Source organism: Tursiops truncatus, chromosome 1 (genome assembly GCF_011762595.2).
Source record: "Tursiops truncatus isolate mTurTru1 chromosome 1, mTurTru1.mat.Y, whole genome shotgun sequence".
NCBI classification, from domain to species: domain Eukaryota; kingdom Metazoa; phylum Chordata; class Mammalia; order Artiodactyla; family Delphinidae; genus Tursiops; species Tursiops truncatus.
In genome coordinates, this window is record NC_047034.1 from 155,954,826 (window position 1) to 155,976,402 (window position 21,577).

At 39.9% G+C, this 21,577-nt stretch overlaps 1 protein-coding gene across 10 annotated transcripts in view; it reads right to left on the reverse strand.

Annotated features, from left to right (window-relative positions):
• ZMYM1 (zinc finger MYM-type containing 1) overlaps positions 1-19,154 on the reverse strand; it is a 28,901-nt gene extending 9,747 nt beyond the window's left edge. For 3 of the 10 annotated variants that reach the window (XM_019938147.3, XM_019938146.3, XM_019938143.3), the window contains exons 1-5: positions 19,066-19,144; positions 18,372-18,416; positions 7,220-7,389; positions 6,029-6,101; positions 5,575-5,824 (exon numbers count right to left, since the gene is read on the reverse strand). In XM_019938147.3, the coding sequence (XP_019793706.1) occupies positions 5,575-5,824; positions 6,029-6,101; positions 7,220-7,315 (419 nt within the window). In that variant the 5' untranslated portion in view covers positions 7,316-7,389; positions 18,372-18,416; positions 19,066-19,144. Of the gene's footprint in view, positions 1-4,037; positions 4,227-5,574; positions 5,825-6,028; positions 6,102-7,219; positions 7,390-10,635; positions 10,782-18,371; positions 18,417-18,601; positions 18,982-19,065 lie in introns of those variants that run through there. The other 7 variants (XM_033838221.2, XM_019938145.3, XM_033838223.2 and 4 more) reach the window with 7 other exon arrangements.
• Positions 19,155-21,577: the final 2,423 nt, after the last annotated feature.

The window sequence follows — 21,577 nt, forward strand, 5'->3', positions numbered from 1 at the left end:
AGATAGAATGCAGATTGGTGGTTGCCAGGGGTTGAGGGGAGTGAAGATAGGGGAATGGGGAGAAACTCCTTAACAGATAAGGCATTTTACTTTGGGATGATAGAAATGTTTTGGAACTAGATAGAGGTGGTAGTTGTACAATACTGTAAATGTACTAAAAGGTACTGAAATGGTTTTTGTTATATGAATTTCACCTCAATAAATAGGGAGAAAAAAAAAGCGACGGTGGGTAAAACTGCCAGAGCCTTATTTAGCATAAATCAAGGCAGTGACGCCAAAAGGTACCAGTATTCGCACTATTCACAACCATGAATTTGTTGTAAGTTATTTACTTTATTAAAACTCAATCCTTCAGTACATCTTTTTAAGATTCTGTGAGATGAAATGGGACGGAGGCATAAATTATTTCTCCTGCACACCAAAGTATGATGGTTGTTTCAAGGAAAATCTCATGTAGGAATGTTAAGAGTTAAAACCTGAGTTAGGGGACCTCCCTGGTGGCATAGTGGTTAAGAATCTGACTGCCAAAGTAGGGGACATGGGTTCGAGCCCTGGTCCGGGAAGATCCCACATGCCACGGAGCAACTAAGTCTGTGTGCCACAACTACTGAGCCTGTGCTCTAGAACCCACATGCCACAGCTACTGAAGCCCAAGTGCCTAGAGCCCGTGCTCCGCAACAAGAGAAGCCACCGCAAAGAGAAGCCCCCGAGTAGCCCCTGCTCGCCACAACTAGAGAAAGCCCACGCGCAGCAACAAAGACCCAACGCAGCCATAAACAAACAAACAAACAAACAACTGAGTTAGCTACTTTTTTCATGGAATACCTATTTATTTCAAAGAATGACTATCAGGGAAACTATTAACCAGAAGTAGGTATCTGGCAGATATTTTCTCAAAAATGAATAAAGTAAGACTGTTACCTCAAGGAAAACAACTGGCAGTAGTTATTGCCAATGATAAAATATGAGCTTTCACTGAAAATTAGAATTTTGGAAAACCTCCAGCTTGATAGCTTCCTAATACGTAGACTTTCTTAGTGAGATTAGTGATATTTTCTAAAATGTGATTTTTAATATATTGCATAATGAAACACGACATTTAGATCTGCATACCTCAAGGAATCAATATTTTCCAAATGATTATAGCATGAAGCAAAAATCAGTTGTGGGTAGAAGAACAATTCAAAGTACAAATAGACCAATACATTTTTTTTTTTTTTTTTTTTTTTTGCGGTACGCGGGCCTCTCACTGTTGTGGCCTCTCCCGTTGCGGAGCACAGCCTCCGGACGCGCAGGCTCAGCGGCCATGGCTCACAGGCCTAGCTGCTCCGTGGCATGTGGGATCTTCCCAGACCGGGGCACAAACCTGTGTCCCCTGCATCGGCAGGCGGACTCTCAAACACTGCGCCACCAGGGAAGCCCTAGACCAATAAATTTTAACGTGACAGTACAAAAAATTCATTGATATGGCTTCAGATTCTACATTGTAACTAACCTTTAAGAAACTGTAGTATCCTTTAAGAAAATTGTAGTATCAAAGAACTTCCACAATTATATGAAATGCTATTAAAACACTCCTCCCTTTTCCAAATACTTATTTGTAAGGTCAGCTTTTCTTCAGACTTCAACCAAAACAACATTTTATAACCAAGTGAATGCAGAAGCAGATATGAGAACCCGGCCAGACAGTAAAGCAGTTTGTAAAACTAATAAAACAGTGCTCACTAAATTTTTCTTAAAATTTCTCCTAAATTTTAAAAAACGCTATTATTCAAAAAAAAAAAATTAGGTCAACATGCAGAGTTTATTACTTTTAAATGAGTTAATAGTTAAAAATTCCTCAGTTTTAATTTCTAACACAATATATGTATAGGTAGATGTAAGCTACATAAACTAAAGTTCTGGGCTTCCCTGGTGGCACAGTGGTTGAGAGTCTGCCTGCCGATGCAGGGGACACGGGTTCGTGCCCCGGTCCAGGAAGATTCCACATGCCGAGGAGCGGCTGCGCCCGTGAGCCATGGTCGCTGAGCCTGCGCGTCCAGAGCCATTGCTCTGCAATGGGAGAGGCCACAACAGTGAGAGGCCCGCGTACCGCAAAAAAAAAAAAAAAAACAAAAAAAAACTAAAGTTCTTTGGGTCTTCAAAAATTTTTAAGATTGTAAAGGGGTCCAGAAACCAGAAAATGTGAGAACTGCTACTACAGGAAATACCAAGATATCTGGCTACCTAGATCCCTCAGAATATCAATCTTTCAGGGTAAGTTTTCCAGATGAAATACTCCTGAAATCAACACTATTTTAAACCTCAATATTTACAAATTTTTAGTGTACAAATCTTCCTTGACTTACAATGGGGTTATGTCCAGATAAACCCATCTTAAATTGAAAATATCATAAGTCAAAGACGCATTTAATACACCTAACCTACAGAACACCATAGCTTAGCCTAGTCTACCTTAAAGGTGCTCAGAACACTTACCTTAGCTTACACTTGGGTAAAATCATCTAACACAAAGCCTGTTTTATAATAAAGTGATGAACATATCATGTGGTTTACTGAATATGGTACTGAACATGAAAAACAGAATGGTTGTACAGAATGATTTTAAGTGTATGGGTTGTTTACCCTTGTGATCACGTGGCTGACTGGGAGGTGGGGCTCACTGCCGCTGCCCGGCATCATGAGAATATCATACTGCATACTATCATACTAGCCCAGCAAAAGAACAAAATTCAAAATTCGAAGTAGGTTTCTACTGAATGTGTATCGCTTTAGCACTGCTGTAAAGTTGAAAAATCATTATGTAGAACAATTGTAAGTTAGGGACTATCTGTACTATAATCTTTCTGCCTCCTTAAACAGCACCAAAATTACAGGTTAATTTTCATTATCACAACACCAGTCATTTTACTGGCTTAAGATGTAGCTCTACATGCAGTATCTGAGTTGTGACAAATTTTTTTCTAGGATTCACTGTGTGCCAAGCAGTGTTTAGGCCTTGGGGACATAAAAATGAGTATAATCTGGTCCCTAATGTCAAGAGGTTCATAGTCTAACTATAGCATTATCAATTCTTTAATAACATTAATTTTACAATCAATGTTTTGGGAGTTATGAACACTATGGAAACACAGACCATGGAACAATTATCTGGGTGGCTGGGGGGAATAAGAGGAAGGAATGGTATGGGAATAGACAAAGGGTACAGATATTTGAGGCAGACCTTTAAGATAGTAAGAAATTAGCCAGATGGGAAGGAAGGCAGAAGAAATAGCACTGGCAGAAGCACTGAAGTCTGAAAATGCTTATTGGCTTCTACTGCTATTAGCATATTAGATTGCTAGCTTCTAATCTACTAAGGCCTTATTTAAAGAAAAAAAAATCAAAAATGAATTTTGTTAAAAGTGCCTAAAATTAGCTTAACCAAAGGCTGAGCATAGGTCTGAACAACTTTCTTACAAATAAGTGTTACATCATTAGTGCATAGGCCTATTTTAAACTCCACTAATTTCTTTCAGGACCTCTGGTTAGCTTCAATTGGGATACAGAAGTACAGAAATACACTTAAATACATAGCTCTCAAAAGAACAGTCTTATCTTTCTAACATGACTTTAAATGTCATTTTCAAAGTTATCTTTCATTTGGTTCATGAAACATAGTAAAAACTACATTGACTCTAACACAACATTGTAAATCAACTATACTTCAATTAAAAAAAAAACCTATAGCGACTCAGAACAGATTTAAAATCACTATTAAAAAAAACCTCATCAAAAACCTCAACTGATAATTAGCTAAAATCTTGAGAACTACATACCTAATACAAGAGGCTAATGAATGTACAGTAAAAAGTTCTGAAAACAGTAAAGGTTACTCTGAACAATGGACAGCCTCTCGCAGCCTACGCATCACTGTACCACATTTCCACCAACCTATAAAATAGTATTTTCTATCAAAACATTTTTATTCCAAAGGAAGTAAAACTTATTTCATGTTTTGTTCATATTGGATTTCTTTGCCTTAGAGAACAACTTACACACTAAATCTTTCCTGCTTCAGCCTTTTCAATCTGTCATCTGTCTGGGAGCTCCGCTGAAGATGTATAATGGGTAAACTCCAAACACAGCAACATGATACTTTAACTTCTCAGAGCCTCAGTTTCCTCAAAACCAAAAGAAAATATTTGGACTGGATGATCTCTAAGGTCCCTTCCAGTTTTATGACTCTGCAGAGAAAGAAAGCATGCTGAAGAGAGTGCCATACAGCTCACAGCAAAAAAGAAAAAGGACACAGTATAGTGTTAAAGGGTTTACAAAGCACAAAAGAAAGGTAAGTAGAGTTCTGGGGAGGAAGACTTGAAGCAAAGGTTAACTCCTGAAGCAGCAGCCAAATGAGGAGCTGAAGCAACCAGTATAAAGGGTATGTGAGTTTGTTAAGAGAATAATAGTGACAGCCAACATTTACTGGGTTCTTATTACATGCAAATATTATTTTGATCACTTAAATATATTATTTAATGATCAAAATTCTTACATACATTTAACAAAATAGATGGGAATACTAAAAAAGAAGTTCTCAATGCTTTTCGAACTTTAGCACGTATATGAATCATTTGGGGATAAATGTAGTTCTGATTCAATAGGCCTGGGTGACACCTGAGATTCTGCATTTTTAACAAGCTCCCAAATGATGATGCTGTATAGTGGCTCAGGGATCACATAGAGTAGCAAAATGTAAATTGAGGAAGCAAGATTCAAATTGTGGCAATCTGATTCCAAAACAAGATATTATCTGAAAGGAATTTATATTTACTGGCAAAACTGGTAGCCTATGCGTTTTCTTGTTCTGAAACAAAGACATTTAAACTTAACACTAGCATTTAATGAGTGCTAACAAACCAGAATTATAATACTATGGGACTCTCAAAGCACTGATCCTTTAGACATCTTAGTGTAGTGTTCAAAGTTCTGGACATTATGAAATCACTACTACTTCCCTTCTCATCTAAATTGCTTTACATATGTAAAAACGTTAGCAAAAAAGACCCCAATAATAGTTCACAGAAAACGTAAAAAGATTACATACATACATCTATGTTTACCTAAGGCTATTCAATTTTCAAAACAATTAAACTACTTCACTTGCCATTACAAGATAAACATTAAATAACTTTACACCTTGGAAGGTCAAAAAAATAACTGTTATATGATTAAATTTTTAGTAGGTTGCTCACTATACAGTTAAATGATAAAATATAATGGGCACGCAATAACCCCACTTACAGAGAATTTCAAATGAAAAGAATAGGAAAATAAGTTTCAGAAGTCATTATTTAAAGGTGAAGAGAAACACAGCTCCTATCATTTTAATTTCTGGAAATCTCTTGATAAAAAAAAACTATTTCTGAAGAAGCTATTAGAGGAACTAAAAGCAGAAGTAGCTTCTTTTACCTAAACCTAGGTGATTACTTCTTCAAAAAAAAAAAAAAAAAAAACATGCAGAAAATTACAACCAAGATTCTGATCAAGATCTATGTAGGGAAGTAAAAGGGGCCATAATTTAAAATTATATACTTTGAGCAGTTTGAACAAGTTCTCTTCGGAAGAGCTGGTGAATTGAGAGATGAAATGTATTCAGTGATGCACGGTGTGGAGCAGAAAAGCTGAGTAGACCCTTTCCTCTGATAAGCAGTTTGCCCCTTTTGAAGAATTTTTTTACAGCCAGAACAGGAAACCTGAATAGCTGTGGTTGAAACTGAGGGAAGCATCTTATTCATGCCAGATGATGCCAGAGAAAGCTGAATGCCTGTAGTCATCGGAGAAGCTATAAACACAAAACAGGAAGGAAAAAAATTAGTATTTACATAATATTAAGCATGCATTCTTCCATTATCTCATAGAGGTTACTTCTCTTGGACTTGAAACCCAAAACAATCAATGCACTATTCAAAGGCATTCTAAAAAAGCAGAATAAACTGGCTATCACATTGGTCAGAATAAATATGATTAACTTAAGTAATTCTATTACCATTGTCTGAAAACGTAGTGTTTATTTTCAGGTCATTCTCCTGAGTTTTGGGCTGTTGGGCTTGACAATACTCCTAAAAAAGAGTTGAAAAATAATGAAAACGACCAGTCAATCAATAGAAAATGATATATTATGCTCAAGTCTGTTCAGTGAATTGCATAATTGAATTGAACCATGGTACATAAGTAAGCACTACCCTTTTGGTGACCTTTGGCTGATAACACCCATCAATTACTACAATATTTCCTACTGTACCTAGATATGACTTTATAAAGTTTTGTTAACAGAGTCCCTCACTAGCTACTACAAAAAGAGAGTAGACATACTCAATGATCCTATTTCCCTTCTTGTTCTGATCACCAATAGCTAATTGTCTTCATAAAGTCCTTAAACACAAAAATTGTTAGGTTAGGCTGAATGAGTCTAACGAAGGAGGATTTTTTTCAGAGCAGCAGGCAATTTACCTAAACTTGATCTATGTCTTTGAATGTCCACGGGCTGAAGGAGCAATGGGTACTTCCTAGATGGACAATATTCCCATTGTCACCAACTCAGTGGGAGTCATACCCTTACTTGGTATTGATTTACTTTAGCTATTTGTAAACAGAATACTAGAAATTAATTAAAAATGAAATTACTTTTCATTTCACTATAAATTTCAGCTGGTTCATATATAAACATTCTAAGGAAATTTGGCCCTACTTACAAAACACTCACAGCTTGATTCAGTTTTTCCTTTATAGGTTCTTTAGCATCTAACATGTTTAAAGAAGTTTAAGGATAAATATGAAACTAATTTGGATAAACAAATAATAAAGAAAAATTCTAAGAATTTAAAATGTACTAAATAATTCTACTACTTAATAGAGACAGCAACATAAAAACATATAAGTAATTATTTGTATTGTTTCAAGTTAAGAAAAATGAAAACAAAAATGTGTTAACCTCAGTTAGGCCCATAATACCCTAAGCAATCCTTTTATCAACCCCCAAACCCACTTCCAAACAGTCCAACCTTCTCTCATATTCTTGCATATGCTCACTACAGCACTTACTGCACACCCTGTTGTTACTTGGTCAACTGCTTTGGGGAAGGAATTAAGATTTTCAACTGATAAACCAGCACCTGCATAACTAAAATTTATAATTAAATACTACTCTAGAAAATAGAAAATAAGGTAAAATATTTACCTGAGCATTGTCAGGTTCTGCCTTAATTTCATCTAGCCTCTTCAGTTGTGGCGCCACTGCCTTGTCACATTCACCATCTGTTGTTGATTCTTTCATCTTACTGTCTGATGCAAAGAAATCCTCCAGTTCCAAACTAATGGGTTTTTTCTTGGAAAACAGTATCCAGATTCCTAAAATAAAATATGAACTGATAAAGAGTCTGATTTTAATTTTACTTATTTTGGCTGTGTTGGGTCTTTGCTGCTGCACGCAGGCTTTCTCTCTAGTTGCGGTGAGCGGGGGCTACTCTTTGTTGTGGTGTGCGGGCTTCTCGTTGTGGTGGCTTCTCGTTGCGCATCACGGGCTCTAGGCGTGCGGGCTTCAGTAGTTGTGGTGTGCGGGCTCAGTAGTTGTGGCTTGAGGGCTCTAGAGAGCAGGCTCTGTAGTTGTGGCACACGGGCTTAGTTGGCTCTGCAGCATGTGGTGTCTTTCTGGACCAGGGATTGAACATGTGTCCCCTGCATTGGCAGGTGGATTCTTAACCACTGCACCACCAGGGAAGTCTCAAGAATCTGATTTTTAAACATTAGTCCCTTCAAATATAGTAATTTTCTGGAAGCACAAAACGTTCTTTCACAACACTAGCTTCCTTCCCTCATCCATTACTCCCCAATATAGCTTTGCTTTCTGCCTTCTCCAGTAGATAAACCTTTATGCTTTTTTCTTGCATAGAGACTAGTCTCTATTTCTATTCCCTCAGGTCGCCTCTTCCCCTCCTTATTGGTTTCTCTCATAGAATCATTTAAATACATTCAAAAATTTCTAAAGCTACTGCCCTCCCTCTGACTGTTCCTTCACTTGTCTTTGAAATTCTCTCCTTCCTTGACTTTTTTTTTTTTTAAAGGTGAAGGATTTCTTTTATTTATTTTCTTTATTTGTTTGGCTGCGTCGGGTCTTAGTTGCAGCATGCAGGGGTCTTTGTTGAGGCTGCAGGATCTTTCATTGCGGTGCGGGCTCTTTGTTGTGGCGCACAGGCTCCAGAGCACATGGGCTCTGTAGTTTGTGGCACGCGGGCTCTCTCCTTGAGGTGCACAAGCTCAGTACTTGTGGTGCATGAGCTTAGTTGCCCCGCAGCACATGGAACCTTAGCTCCCCAACTAGGGATCCAACCCATGTCTTGTGCATTGGAAGGCGGATTCTTTACCAATGGACCACCAGGGAAGTCCCTCTCCTTCCTTGACTCTTAAGACTCCAAGACCTATCTCTCCTCCTACCTCTTTGCCAGTCTTTTTCTCAAACATTTATTTCACCTGCTTCTGAACATCTGTGTTCCTCCAAAGCACAATTCCTCAGGACTCTTCTTGCTTGCTCTATGGGCACAACCTGGGATTCAACTATCATCTATAGGCTATTTTTCCCCTACATACCTGAGCTCTAGCCCATATACCCAATTGCCTATTAAATATCTCCACTTGTATGTTCTACAGGTCCCTCAAGTCCAGGAGATTTAAAATCATATTCTTATATTATCCACATAAACCTGCTTTACACATGTTCCCTTTCTTGGGAAATGACACTATGGTATATACTCAATTTCCCAAGCCAGAAATCTAGGGACAGTCCTAAATGCCTCTTCTCCCACATCTAATCACCAAATTATATCAAATATACCTTCTAATTATGTCTTGAAGTTATTTCCCCATTATACTTAATCCCCCCCCCCATCAACGGATTCCTTTTTGGTAAATAGCGTTAAGAAGAAACAACAAGCCCAAGCTGGCCTTAACTGTGCTAAGCCCCGCCAAGACTTATTGATAATTCCTAACAGAACTGTAGTTTCAGCCTCTCCAAGGAGTGGAATTTTAAGCCAATCAGTTTAATTTCCTGGTCAGCACTAGTGAGGTAATCTGCCCAAGACCCCCTGCTTTCCCCTAAGGGAAGGTGACCCTGTCTAAACTAGTCCACTCTTTTAGCTTTCTTGTCCTACCCTCTTTCTGCCTATAAAAACGTTCCATCTTGTACAGTTCCTTGAGTGCCCTGCTATTTACTAGATGGGATACTGCCAGATTCATGAATAAGGTCAGTTAGATCTTTAAATTTACTGGGTTGACTTTTTTTTTCTTTTTAAACAACAGCTAAGGACTTCCCTGGTGGCTCAGTGGTTAAGAATCCACCTGCCAATGCAGGGGACATGGGTTCGAGCCCTGGTCTGGGAAGATACCACATGCTGCAGAGCAACTAAGCCTGTGCGCCACAACTACTGAGCTCATGTGCCACAACTACCGAAACGTGTGTGCCTAGAGCCCGTGCTCCGCAACAAAGAGAAGCCACCGCAATGAGAAGCCCACGCACCGCAATGAAGAGTAGACCCCGCCTCAACTAGAGAAAGCCCGCGCGCAATGAAGACCCAATACAGCCAAACAAACAAAAAACTGCAAAAAAGACCCCCAAACAATAGCTAAAATCCAAAATCAATATAAAAGATTGCTGTGCACTCAAGCTTAAAAAAGAATTCCATTTTATAACTTTTGAGGAACTACAGGAGCCTTGGATTGTGTAAGCAGATAGCTCAGGGGGTCCCTGGAGGAAGAGAACCAGGAATGGCTTTCCTGACATAAGAGAACCCATTTTGGCCTAAGCCATTTTGTGATCTAAGCCTGGCCTCAATGCTTGGCCTTGAACAGGTCTCAGTAATTAATGATCTTGAGGGAATACAGAAACAAGGGAGGAGCAGTCAAGAAACAACAGTGCAGCCTTGGGGCAAGGGTCCTGGTTCCTCAAGGGAATAACAATATATCTTTCAGTTCTGTAAGAGCTAAGGCTCCCACCCAGGTGGAGGATGGAAAGATGATGCTGAGCCTCCAGACTTCAATCAACTAAAGCTTGGACTCTGTCGACCTTTCCCCCAATTCTACGCTGAATTCTCCTCTGCTCAAGTCCCTTCATGAACAGGCATGTACCCTTAGCTTAAAACTTCCCCAATTTTGCTGTTGGGGAGATACTGCTTTGGTAAAGATCCCCAGTGTTCTCCTTATTTGCTGCAAATAATAATAAATAAATCCTTCCTTCTCCAGATCTTTGGCTTGGTTGTGTCTACTGGCTTGACGCCCACCAAGGGGCAAACCCAGTTTTCAGGTAACAACTGTTCAGCTCCAAGGCCTCTTCTCTTAAGGACAGACTGGTTCCTTGTGTTCTTCTTTTTCCTTAACTGAGGTCTATTTTCCATTTTTCTTGTAGCTGCCACCTCCAATTCTAAATCCTTTGCAACTCTTTCCCTTCCTGCAATCCTAACTTGGCTGCAGAGGACAAGTCTCCTGGATTCCTCTTACATCACCTCCAAGAGAAAAGGATACTCTTTTAAAAAAAGGTCTTTACAACTAATGATTATGGAGGGTAGGAGATAAGTAAAACAGATATGATTAAGTTAAAGTTCTTACTGGAGTAACTCCAGGTCTCTGGTTTTATTCTGAGTTAGTACGTTGAAAACCCCGAAGTTCCGTAATTGTCTTTTATTTTTGAGGTTGGGACTCCGCCACTCAACTCACTGATCTTTAACTCAGCTCTTACTGAAAGCTCCTGTAGACTTAAAAAATGCACAACGTAAGAGTTGCGAGTTAAGTTTTATTTGGGGCAAAATGAGGACAGGGAGACAGCATTTCAGATAGCTCTGAGAAACTGCTCCAAAGAGGTAGGGGGGAAGGTCAGTATATATGTGACTTTGGTGAAGAGGGAGTATACTTCTGCTAGTCGGAGGAGCAGTCATCACCATGAAGGATTTTAGTGCTTTTCTAGATATGAGGAGATAACAAGAATTGGGCTCATAAAATCGGCTCCTGAAAATACATAACTATCTGAAGACCTGTTCTGCCAGTTTTTCCCAGAGCACAGAGTGCCTCATTTCTGCTCTCCACCCTGAACTCCTTTCAGGGGGTGTTGAAAGTCAGCAGCTGCAGCAGCTCATGATTTAATCCTTGTAGAGGTAGTTGGCAAGTGCCAACGGCAAGTGCTAATTTGTAGTTGATACTCCTATCCCAAGGCAGAAAATTAAATAAGGCCTGACTGTGAAGTGCAATAAAAGCTCATATAGTCTCTGCTCAACCCATCTGAGTGTTACATACAACCAGCAAAGCAAAACTCACTGGAAATTAACTACTAGATTGTATATTCCCTTCATCTGAAAGTAAATATGCTATGTTAAGTCTAAAGATCAATTAAAAATAAAACATCTAGGAATCCCTTCATACATGTCAGTCATCACATAGGCAAAGAATAGAAAGTACCCTGAAAGTGTAATTAATCTAAAATATATTTCTGGGACTTCCCTGGTGGTCCAGTGGCTAAGACTCTGCACTCCCAATGCAAGGGGCCGGGCTGGATCCCTGGTCAGGGAACTAGATCCCACATCCCACAACTAAGAGTTCACATGCTGCAACTAAGAGTTCGCATGCTGCAACTAAACATCCCACGTGCCACAACTAAAAGATCCTGCAGGCCACACAACGAAGATCCTGCACCCGGCAATGAAGATCCTGCGTGCTGCAACTAACACTTGGCACAACCAAATAAATAAATAAATAAATAAAGTATTAAAAAAGGCAGAGCAGTTAAATATTAAAAAATATATATATACTTCTGAGGTAGAGGAAAATGGTATATAACATTTCTTTAGCTACTAAAAAACCAAAAAGAGCAAAAGACATATACGAATAACAAATTCATTACTTCCTTTTTCAGTACAATGAACAAAGGAGTAAAATAAATCCTAGAGACCTCTTTTTAACATAGTCGCACCCATCTTCCCCAACTGGGGCTAAACTATGTATGTTGGAGACTATTAGCCGTCATAGGATAAATATCTTTCTGCTAGTTAGTACTACTTGGTAATAAGTAATTTAAAACATTTTAATTTAAACCAAAGAGGGATATATCATGGAGCAGAAAACCAAAGTCACATGTTTTTAAAGGAAAACGTGAGTATCAGAAAGTTAAAAAAAAAAAATCTCATTCAAAATCATGTTAGAAACTCCCATAAAACCTTAAGGAATAAATTTATACTAGGAAGTAAAAGACCAATACACTGAAAACGATATAACATTGATAAAAGAAACTGAACATGATTCAAAGAAATGGAAAGATATCCCATACTCTTAGATTGGAAGAATTAATATTGTTAAAATGGCCATACTACCTAAAGCAATCTACAGATTTAATGTAATCCCTATCAAAACACCCATGACACTTTTCACAGAAGTAGAACAAATAATCCTAAAATTTATAGGGAACCATAAAAGACAAAGAACAAAGCCAGAGGCATAATGCTTCCAGATTTCAGACTATACTACAAATCTATAGTTATCAAAACAGCATGGTATTGGCACAAAAACAGACATACAGATCAATGGAACATAATAGAGAGCCCAGAAATAAACCCACACACCTATGGTCAATTAATTTATGACGAAGGAGGCAAGAAAATACAATGGAGAAAAGACAGTCTTTTCAGCAACTGGTGTTGGGAAAGCTGGACAGTTACATGTAAATCAATGAAATTAGAACACCCCCTCAAACCACATACAAAAATAAACTCCAAATGGTTTAAAGACCTAAATATAAGATGCCATAAAACTCCTAGAAAGGAACAAAGGCAAAACATTTTCTGACATAAATCGTAACAGTATTTTCTTAGATCAGTCTCCCAAGGCAAAACAAATAAAAGCAAAAATAAACGGGACCTCATCAAAAGCTTTGGCACAGCAGAGGAAACAATCAACAAAACAAAAAGACAACCTACAGAATGGGAGAAAATATTTGCAAATGATGTGACCGACAAGGCCTTAACTTCCAACATATAAAAACAGGTCATACAACTCAATATCAAAAACCCCAAACAACCCAATCAAAGAATGGGCAGAAGACCTAAATAGACATTTCTCCAAAGAAGACATACAGATAGCCAACAGGCATATGAAAAGATGCTCAACATTATTAGAGAAATGCAAATCAAAACTACAATAAGGTATAACCTCACACCAGTCAGAATGGCTATCATCAAAAAGTCTACAAATAATAAATGCAGGAGAGGGTGTGGAGAAAAGGGAACTCTCCTACACTTTAGTGGGAATGTAAATTGATGCAGGCACTATGGAGAACAGTATGGAAGTTCCTTAAAAAACTAAAAATAGGGCTTCCCTGGTGGCGCAGTGGTTAAGAATCCACTTGCCAATGCAGGGGACACAGGTTTGAGGCATGGTCCAGGAAGATCCCACATGCCACGGAGCAACTAAGCCCATGCACCACAACTACTGAGTCTGTACTCTAGAGCCCACGAACCACAACTACTGAACCTGTGAGCCACAACTACTGAAGCTCGTGCGCCTAGAGCCCGTGCTCCTCAACAAGAGAAGCCACCATAACGAGAAGCCTGCGCACTCAACGAAAAGTAGCCCCTGCTTGCTGCCACTAGAGAAAGCTGGCGCACAGCAACAAAAACCCAACACAGTGAAAAATAAATAAATAAATAAATTTAAAAAAACGCTAAAAATAGAGCTACCATGTGATCCAGCAATTCCACTTCCAGGCATATATCAGGAAAAGATGAAAACTCTGATTCAAAAACATACATGCACCCCAATGTTCATAGCAGCACTATTTACAATAGCCAAGATATAGAAACAACCCAAGTGCCCATTAACAGATGGCTGGGTTAAGAAGATTGGTATATATATACAACGGAATATTATTAAGCCATAAAAAAGAATGAAACATTGCATTTGCAGCAACAAGGATGGACCTAGAGAATATCATACTAAGTGAAGTAAGTCACTCAAAGACAAATATTGTATGATATCACTTATATGTGGAATCTAAAAAATAATACAAATAAGTCTATACACAAAATAGAAACAAGCAGACACAGAAAACAAACTTACAGTTACCAAAAGGAAAGGGAAGGGGGAGGGATAAATTAGGAGTATGGGATTAAGTAATACAAACCTCTATACATAAAATAGCTAAGCAACAAGGATTTACTGTATAGCACAGTAAATATATATATATATTCAATATTTGTAATAACCTATAATGGAAAATAATCTGAAGAAATATATATATAACTGAATCACTCTGCTGTACACCTGAAACTAACACAATATTTTAAATCAACTATACTTCAATAAAACAAACAAAAACCCTTGAGACTGCAAAGAAATGGCAAGCTATTAGCAGTTACTTCTAGACACACAGACAGACCTCCAGACGGAATGTATATACTTTCCTCCTGGAAAATTAGTACAATATTGCATACATAAACCTGTCGATGAAAGATTAATTAATTGTCAATCTAAGAAAGAGAGAATTTCCCTCCCCACTACACTTGTGCTCTTACTGTTCTACTTGCAAAGTCATTTCTGCCTATTCAAATTCTACTCAGCTTCTAAACCAACTCAGCTCTAGATTTTATCAAATTGGCAAGAATTAAAAATAAGATATGCCTAGATAAGATAAATCTAGGTATAACAGAATAGCTTTTAGTATGCTAAATTCTTCCACTGGAAACAATTATAAAATTAACAGGCTTGGGCTTCCCTGGTGGCGCAGTGGTTGGGGGTCTGCCTGCCAATGCAGGGGACGCGGGTTCGTACCCCGGTCCAGGAGGATCCCACATACCGCGGAGCGGCTGGGCCTGTGAGCCATGGCCGCTGGGCCTGGCGTCTGGAGCCTGTGCTCCGCAACAGGAGAGGCCGCAACAGTGAGAGGCCCGCGTACCGCAAAAAAAAAAAAAAAAAAAAATTAACAGGCTTTACCTCTGAGGGCACCTTCCAGGATAAAGGAAAATGCCCAAGCAGAGAATAGCAGCACAGTGAGCTACGGAGATAGGAGTTCTGGGTGCCTAAGTAGCTGGAACTCAAGAGGCACAATCTGGGAGGAAAGAACCTCAGAGAAATAAGCCCCCAAATTTGCACACAAATATTCCCCATCTCCACTCATTAGCTAACCCTTAAACTGCACATCTACAGAGCAAGACTCCAAAAAACCTAGCAGAAAACAGCAGTTGGGAGGCTAAAAGAGATTACAGTAGCTTTGCAAAGCTAAGAACAGTTGAAATTTAAGCCCAGATAAGGAAGAGGGGACTTGGTAAAGATGTGGACTTTCAGTTGAGACTCCAGGAGGCCAAGCCCTAAGAGTAAGGGCCACAACCCAGGAGAAAAGACTACTTCCTAGAAGAAAGGGCAAACCTAAATAGATCAGCCCTAATTAATGCCTAACAGAATCCCTCAACAGGATCAATGTAATCTGCTAGTACTATTTGCACACCTAAATGAACTGCAGTCCTCTCTGGAGGAGTCTTTCAAAATTTTCACCCACAATGTCCAGAATAAAAATGTATGAGCAAACTCCCCCCAACCCCCCAACAAACAAAACTGAAGGGACTTCCCTGGTGGTGCAGTGGTTAAGACTCCGTGCTCCTAATGCAGGGGGCCCGGGTTCAATCCCTGGTCAGGGAACTAGATCACACATGCATGTCACAACTAAGAGTTCGCATACTGCAACCAAGAGTTTGCATGCCGCAACTAGGGAGCCCGCCTGCCACAACTAAGACCCAGCACAACCAAATAAATAATTTAATCAAACAAAACAAAACTAAAAACCAAGGGGAAAAAAGACAACAGAAACAGACCCACAGTGTGGCTCATACTGATGTTAGTAGGCAAGAACTTTGATGTGTTTAAGAAAATACAGAAAAAGATGGAAAAGTTCAGCAGAATCCTGGAATTCAATTTTTAAAAAAATCGTGGGAATTTGAGAATTGAAAAGTAAAATAGGGAAATTAAGAATTCAACAGATGAATTTAATATCAAATTAGTGAACTAGAAGACAGGTTAGTACAAAGTAGTCAGACTGATACATAAAAGGATACAAATAATGTAAGCAACATGTGGGAAATAGCAAAATGGTCTGACACACATGTAAACTGAGCCTGAGAATAAGAGAAAACAGGCAATGAAACAGGAGCAACATTTAAAGAAATACTGGCTGGACAATTTCCCCAAAATGAACAAAAATTTCAAACCACACGAATTCAAGAAGTTCTATGAATAAAAATAAGATAAACATAAGGAAAAGACAACTCTGCACATCATAGTCACACTGGTGAAAACCAAAGATAAAAAGAAAATCTTAAAGGCAGCTAGAAAAAAAGGACGTTAACATACAGGGTAACAAAAATAAGAATGAAGGCTGTCTTGTCAGAAACAATGAAGGCCAGAGGCCAATGGAATAACTTTAAAATGCTGGGGGGAAAAAATCTATCTAAAATTCTATAGTCAGTAAAAACATCCTTCAAAAATAAAAGTGAGGGCTTCCCTGGTGGTACAGTGGTTGAGAGTCCGCCTGCCGATGCAGGGGACACGGGTTTGTGCCCTGGTCCGGGAAGATCCCACATGCCGCGGAGTGGCTAGGCCCATGAGCCACGGCCGCTGAGCCTGCGCGTCCAGAGCCTGTGCTCCGCAACGGGAAAGGCCACAACAGTGAGAAGCCCATGTACCAAAGAAAAAAAAAAAAAAAAATTAAAATCATCATTACTTATAGATGACATATTGTGTACATAGAAAATCCAAAAGGATTTCCAAATAACTACTGAAATTATTAAGTAAATTTAGCAAGGTCAATATTAAAAAAATCAATTATATTTCTTTGTAGAATTAGAAATTTAAAAATTTAAAATAACTTTTCTATAGTGTCATAAAACATCAAATATTGGAATAAATCTAATGAAATACGTCAAGATCTCTAGACTGAAAACAAAACAATGCTGAGAGAAATAAAGTAAGATCTAAATAAATGGAGAGAGACAGTGATTGACTCAATATTAAGTCAGTTTTCCCCAAACTGAGCTACAGATCAAAATCCCAGTTTTTGTTGAACCTGCAAGATGACCATAATGTACATAAAATGTATACACAACCTCAAATAGGCACTACAATCTCAAAAAAGAAAAAAATTTGAGGACTTACTAAAAAGCTACAGTAGTTAAGATGGTATGGTATGGACATAAGCAAAAATAAAATGAGTAATGTAAGAGTCCAGAAGCAGGTATACTCTTATTTCTTTGCATTACAGCTACTTCTTTACGCATTACACTTTCCAAAGATTTGTTTTATTCGTTGAGTTCTGCAAGCTCTTTTACTGGAATGATAGGAAGACTGGAGGCAGAAGGCTAAACGCTTCTCAAACCAAACTAAAATGTCCATTTTTAGTTCTGTAGGCAATGGGGAGCCACTACTGATGAAGTGCATAGGTGCTGGGGCTATAGAGATAATTACCACATGCAGACTCTCATAACACTCTGCCTAGCACAATGTAAGCATACATGAGGTACAAAGCAGAAATGAGGTAAGAGAAGATGGTCAAAGAAGTCTTAGAAGGTTATATTTGAGCTAGGTTTTCAAGTAGGTGTCTATGAAGCAATCACGGGGGATATTTCAGATATAGGGACAGTATGTGGAAAAACACAAATATATGGGAACTATAAGAAGTGGAGTTACTGATGAAGATAAAATGCAAGAGTGCTAGTGGAAGGAAATGAAGTTGGAAAAGCAGATGTGGTTCATATCCGGAAAGTCCTTAAATACCAAAAACCTTGAACTTAAGTCTTGTACATCAGTAGCTTTTGGGGTTCATCAAACACTTCATATTTCTTTAAGTAAAAATTTACTTTAAAAAAACTAATAAAATTATGAGATACACTTAACTGTGTTACATACCAAATGTGAAGTATTTTGGTGACCTCCAAAGCATTAATTTGTGCTAGATTAACAGAGACCTTCAGAAAATAGCTTTTCCTGCCATCAGGGTGAATATAATTCAATGCCTTGTAGCTGTGTCATTGATGAGGAAGTTTACAGCTTTGCACTTACACTTTTTGTTCTGAACTGTATATGTCCACTCACAGAAAATCCTAGAAGTGAATTTACTGTTTTAGCAAGGGCATCTACTCCTTTAACTAATACTCTTGCCTCAACCTAAGAGTTAAATGTGCAAAGTGTTAGGACTAAATGTAGTTCTTGTTATAAATTTCGGGGGCTTCTTGTCTTATATATTTGTGATGAGGAATACAAGCTATCGTCAGATGTTATCAGTGATTCAACACTTAAAGAGAAAATTCTCCACTTACCTACTTTCCAGTCAGTTTAATTTAAAAGTATGATGAGATTGCAACCTGAGAAAGTTAAAAAAGTCACCGTTTGTAAACATTAGTCCATGCAACCAAGATACTTTCGATTCAATCTTGTACACAAAAGCAAAATGACATAACATAAAATGACAAAGACTGTACCTTCATCTAATCAAAATTTCAAATCCCATTTCATGACGAGCCAAACATTTATAACAATTAAAAAATACCTTTTATTTAAGATCCCATGTACAACTCTATTTGCAAAAGGAGTTCCATGATTTTTTTTTCAGTTTGAAAAAAAATCACTGCTTAACGAGGGAGAGCCACAGGTGGGATCAAAGTAATGTTTTAGAAACGGAGGCCATGGAGAAAGACCGAAGGCTGAAGGCAGTTACGGCGCAGGAGCAGAGTAAGCGCTGAGAAACGCAGGAAGCTGGCGGGGGAGTCGAGGGGGGGGGGCAAAACGCCCCGACTCTCTGCAGACTAGGTTAAAGGAGACGACAAACACTATCCAGGGGCCTGACCCCGAATTCCCGGCCCCCACATGGCGGCATCCGCACGCAGGGCTGAGTCCCTGGAACCCCGGCCCTCCCAGACATTTCATCCTTCCTCCGACTGGCCAAACTCTCCGCCTGTCTCTGGTAAAGCACAGAAATAAAGACCGACACTACAAGCGCTTAAGGAGGCTTACTAATTTCTCTCACCGACGGTCGCCGCGCTACGTTTCTCAAAAGAACTTCAACGGGAAACGGTCGCGCAGGCCCCACCCCTTCCCCGGCGTTCTCTGCGGCCGAGCATGCGCAGTGCATCCGCCGCCCACCCCCGCCCACCCAGCCTCTGGGCCACTTTTCTGTCAATAGGAAAAGGCAACCTTGGGGGTGGGTGAGGGGGCTGTTCAGATCCCTGACTAGGGACTAGGAGTTTAGCCCTGAAGCCCTATGTATTATAGGTGGCAGCCAGATTTGGACATTTCTTTTTTTATTTTTTAAAATAAATTAATTTATTTGCTGTGTTTTTGGCTGTGTTGGGTCTTCGTTGCTGCGCACAGGATTACTCTAGTTGCAGCGAGCAGGCTTCTCATTGTGGTGGCTTCTCTTTGTTGGGGCGCACGGGCTTCAGTAGTTGTGGCTTGGGGGGCCCTAGAGTGCAGGCTCAGTAGTTGTGCGTACGGGCTAAGTTGCTCCGAGGCATGTGGAATCTTCCGGACCAGGGCTCGATCCCCTGTCTCCTGCGTTGGCAGGCGGATTCTTAACCACTGCGCCACCAGGGACGCCCCAGATGTCCAACTCTTGAACTTTCAAATTATGTGAGACATTAGGTTTTCTTTTTTTTTTTTTGCTGTACACGGGCCTCTCGCTGTTGTGGCCTCTCCCGTTGCGGAGCACAGGCTCTGGACGCGCAGGCTCAGTGGCCGTGGCTCACGGGACCAGCCTCTCCGCGGCATGTGGGATCTTCCCGGACCGGGGCACGTACCCGTGTCCCCTGCATCGGCAGGCGGACTCTCAACCACTGCGCCACCAGGGAAGCCCTAGGTTTTCTTAACCTATGTTGACTTGGTTTTCTGTCACTTGCAGTACAAAATCCTGTCTTTTTTTAAATAAATTTGTTTAATTATTGTTGGTTGCGTTGGGTCTTCATTGCTGCGCATGGGCGTTCTCTAGTTGCGGCGAGCAGAGGCTACTCGTGGGCTTCTCATGATGGCTTCTCTTGTTGCGGAGCACGGGCTCTAGGTGCATGGACTTCAGTAGTTATGGAGCGTGGGCTTCAGTAGTTGTGGCTTGCGGGCTCTAGACCGCAGGCTTAGTAGTTGTGGTGCATGGGCTTAGTTGTTCCGTGGCATGTGGAATCCTCCCAGACCAGGGATGGGACCCCTATCCCCTGCATTGGCAGGCAGATTCTTAACCACTGTGCCACCAGGGAAGTCCACAAAATCCTGTCTTTTAATAAATGTACTCATGAGCAATTCCTAACAATAAATGTGTTTTACTTTCTAGGTTCATAAAGTTTGTCTCACTCAGCAAGATAAAGCAGTTCAGCCTATAAGATGTATAGGCTCCTGTTTCTAATGAATGACTCTTACGAGTAAAAAATATCCATGAGAAAAGCCTTACCTTTTGTGTAGAAACTTTAAGAGAACTGGAGCAGTGAGTGCATACCTCTGCTTCTGATAACAGGACTGAGGAAAAAGAAAAAAAACACTATAAAAAAAATTGAATCCTCGTTCTGGGTGAGGACTTCCATCGGGTGTGCAAACTGCTTGTTCATGGGGCAGTTATCTAATTTTTTTTTTTTTTTTTTTTTTGCAGTACGTGGGCCTCTCACTGCTGTGGCCTCTCCTGTTGCAGAGCACAGGCTCCAGACGTGCAGGCTCAGCGGCCATGGCTCACGGGCCCAGCCGCTCTGCGGCATGTGGGATCTTCCCAGACCAGGGCACGAACCCGTGTCCCCCGCATCGGCAGGCGGACTCTCAACCACTGCACCACCAGGGAAGCCCCAGTTATCTAATTTTTGAGATATTAATTTGTGTTATTTGTTGTACACTTTTCCTCCCTTGCATCATTATCTCAGGGATTTTAGTAGGACCAAAAGCAGAAGCTGTTGGAAGTCAAGAGCTGGTCTCGTGTTTTGTAAAAATTCAGTCTGACTGAAAAGAGTATGAAATTATCCAGGGAGGGAGGGAGAGAGAGAGAGAGTTGTTAGGGGAGACAGGAGGCAGAGAGATGCCTTAGAGGAAACCAAGGAAGAAAAGATTTCAGAATTACAGGAAGAGGATGAAGGTCTATAGTTCTGTGATTTTAGGGGACCTGCAACATGTTCTTCAACCGCATTATGGGGAGAGTGCTGGACCCTGAGAATAAGGAGTTACATCCTTGCCGAAGATACTCATGATCAAGCCACTGGTCCTGATGAGAACCTGCAGACTGGGGCAATGGTCATCTCTGATGTAACCAGTCTGGACTACTGAGCTAATAGCTGCAGAGATTCCATGATGCTTTGGTGGCGAGTAAGACCCACCATGGGACCTATACATACCTCTGGTGGCATTCTTCTCGGGAACACCAATAATGACTGAGATTAAATTTTCTGCCAGTGTAAGCATGAGGTCTCAGATTTAGATTTAAGCTGATTATGAGAAAACAAGTAAGTTATTTCCTCCATACTTGCATATGCCCTAAAATTCATACCTGTTACTTTTGGATGAA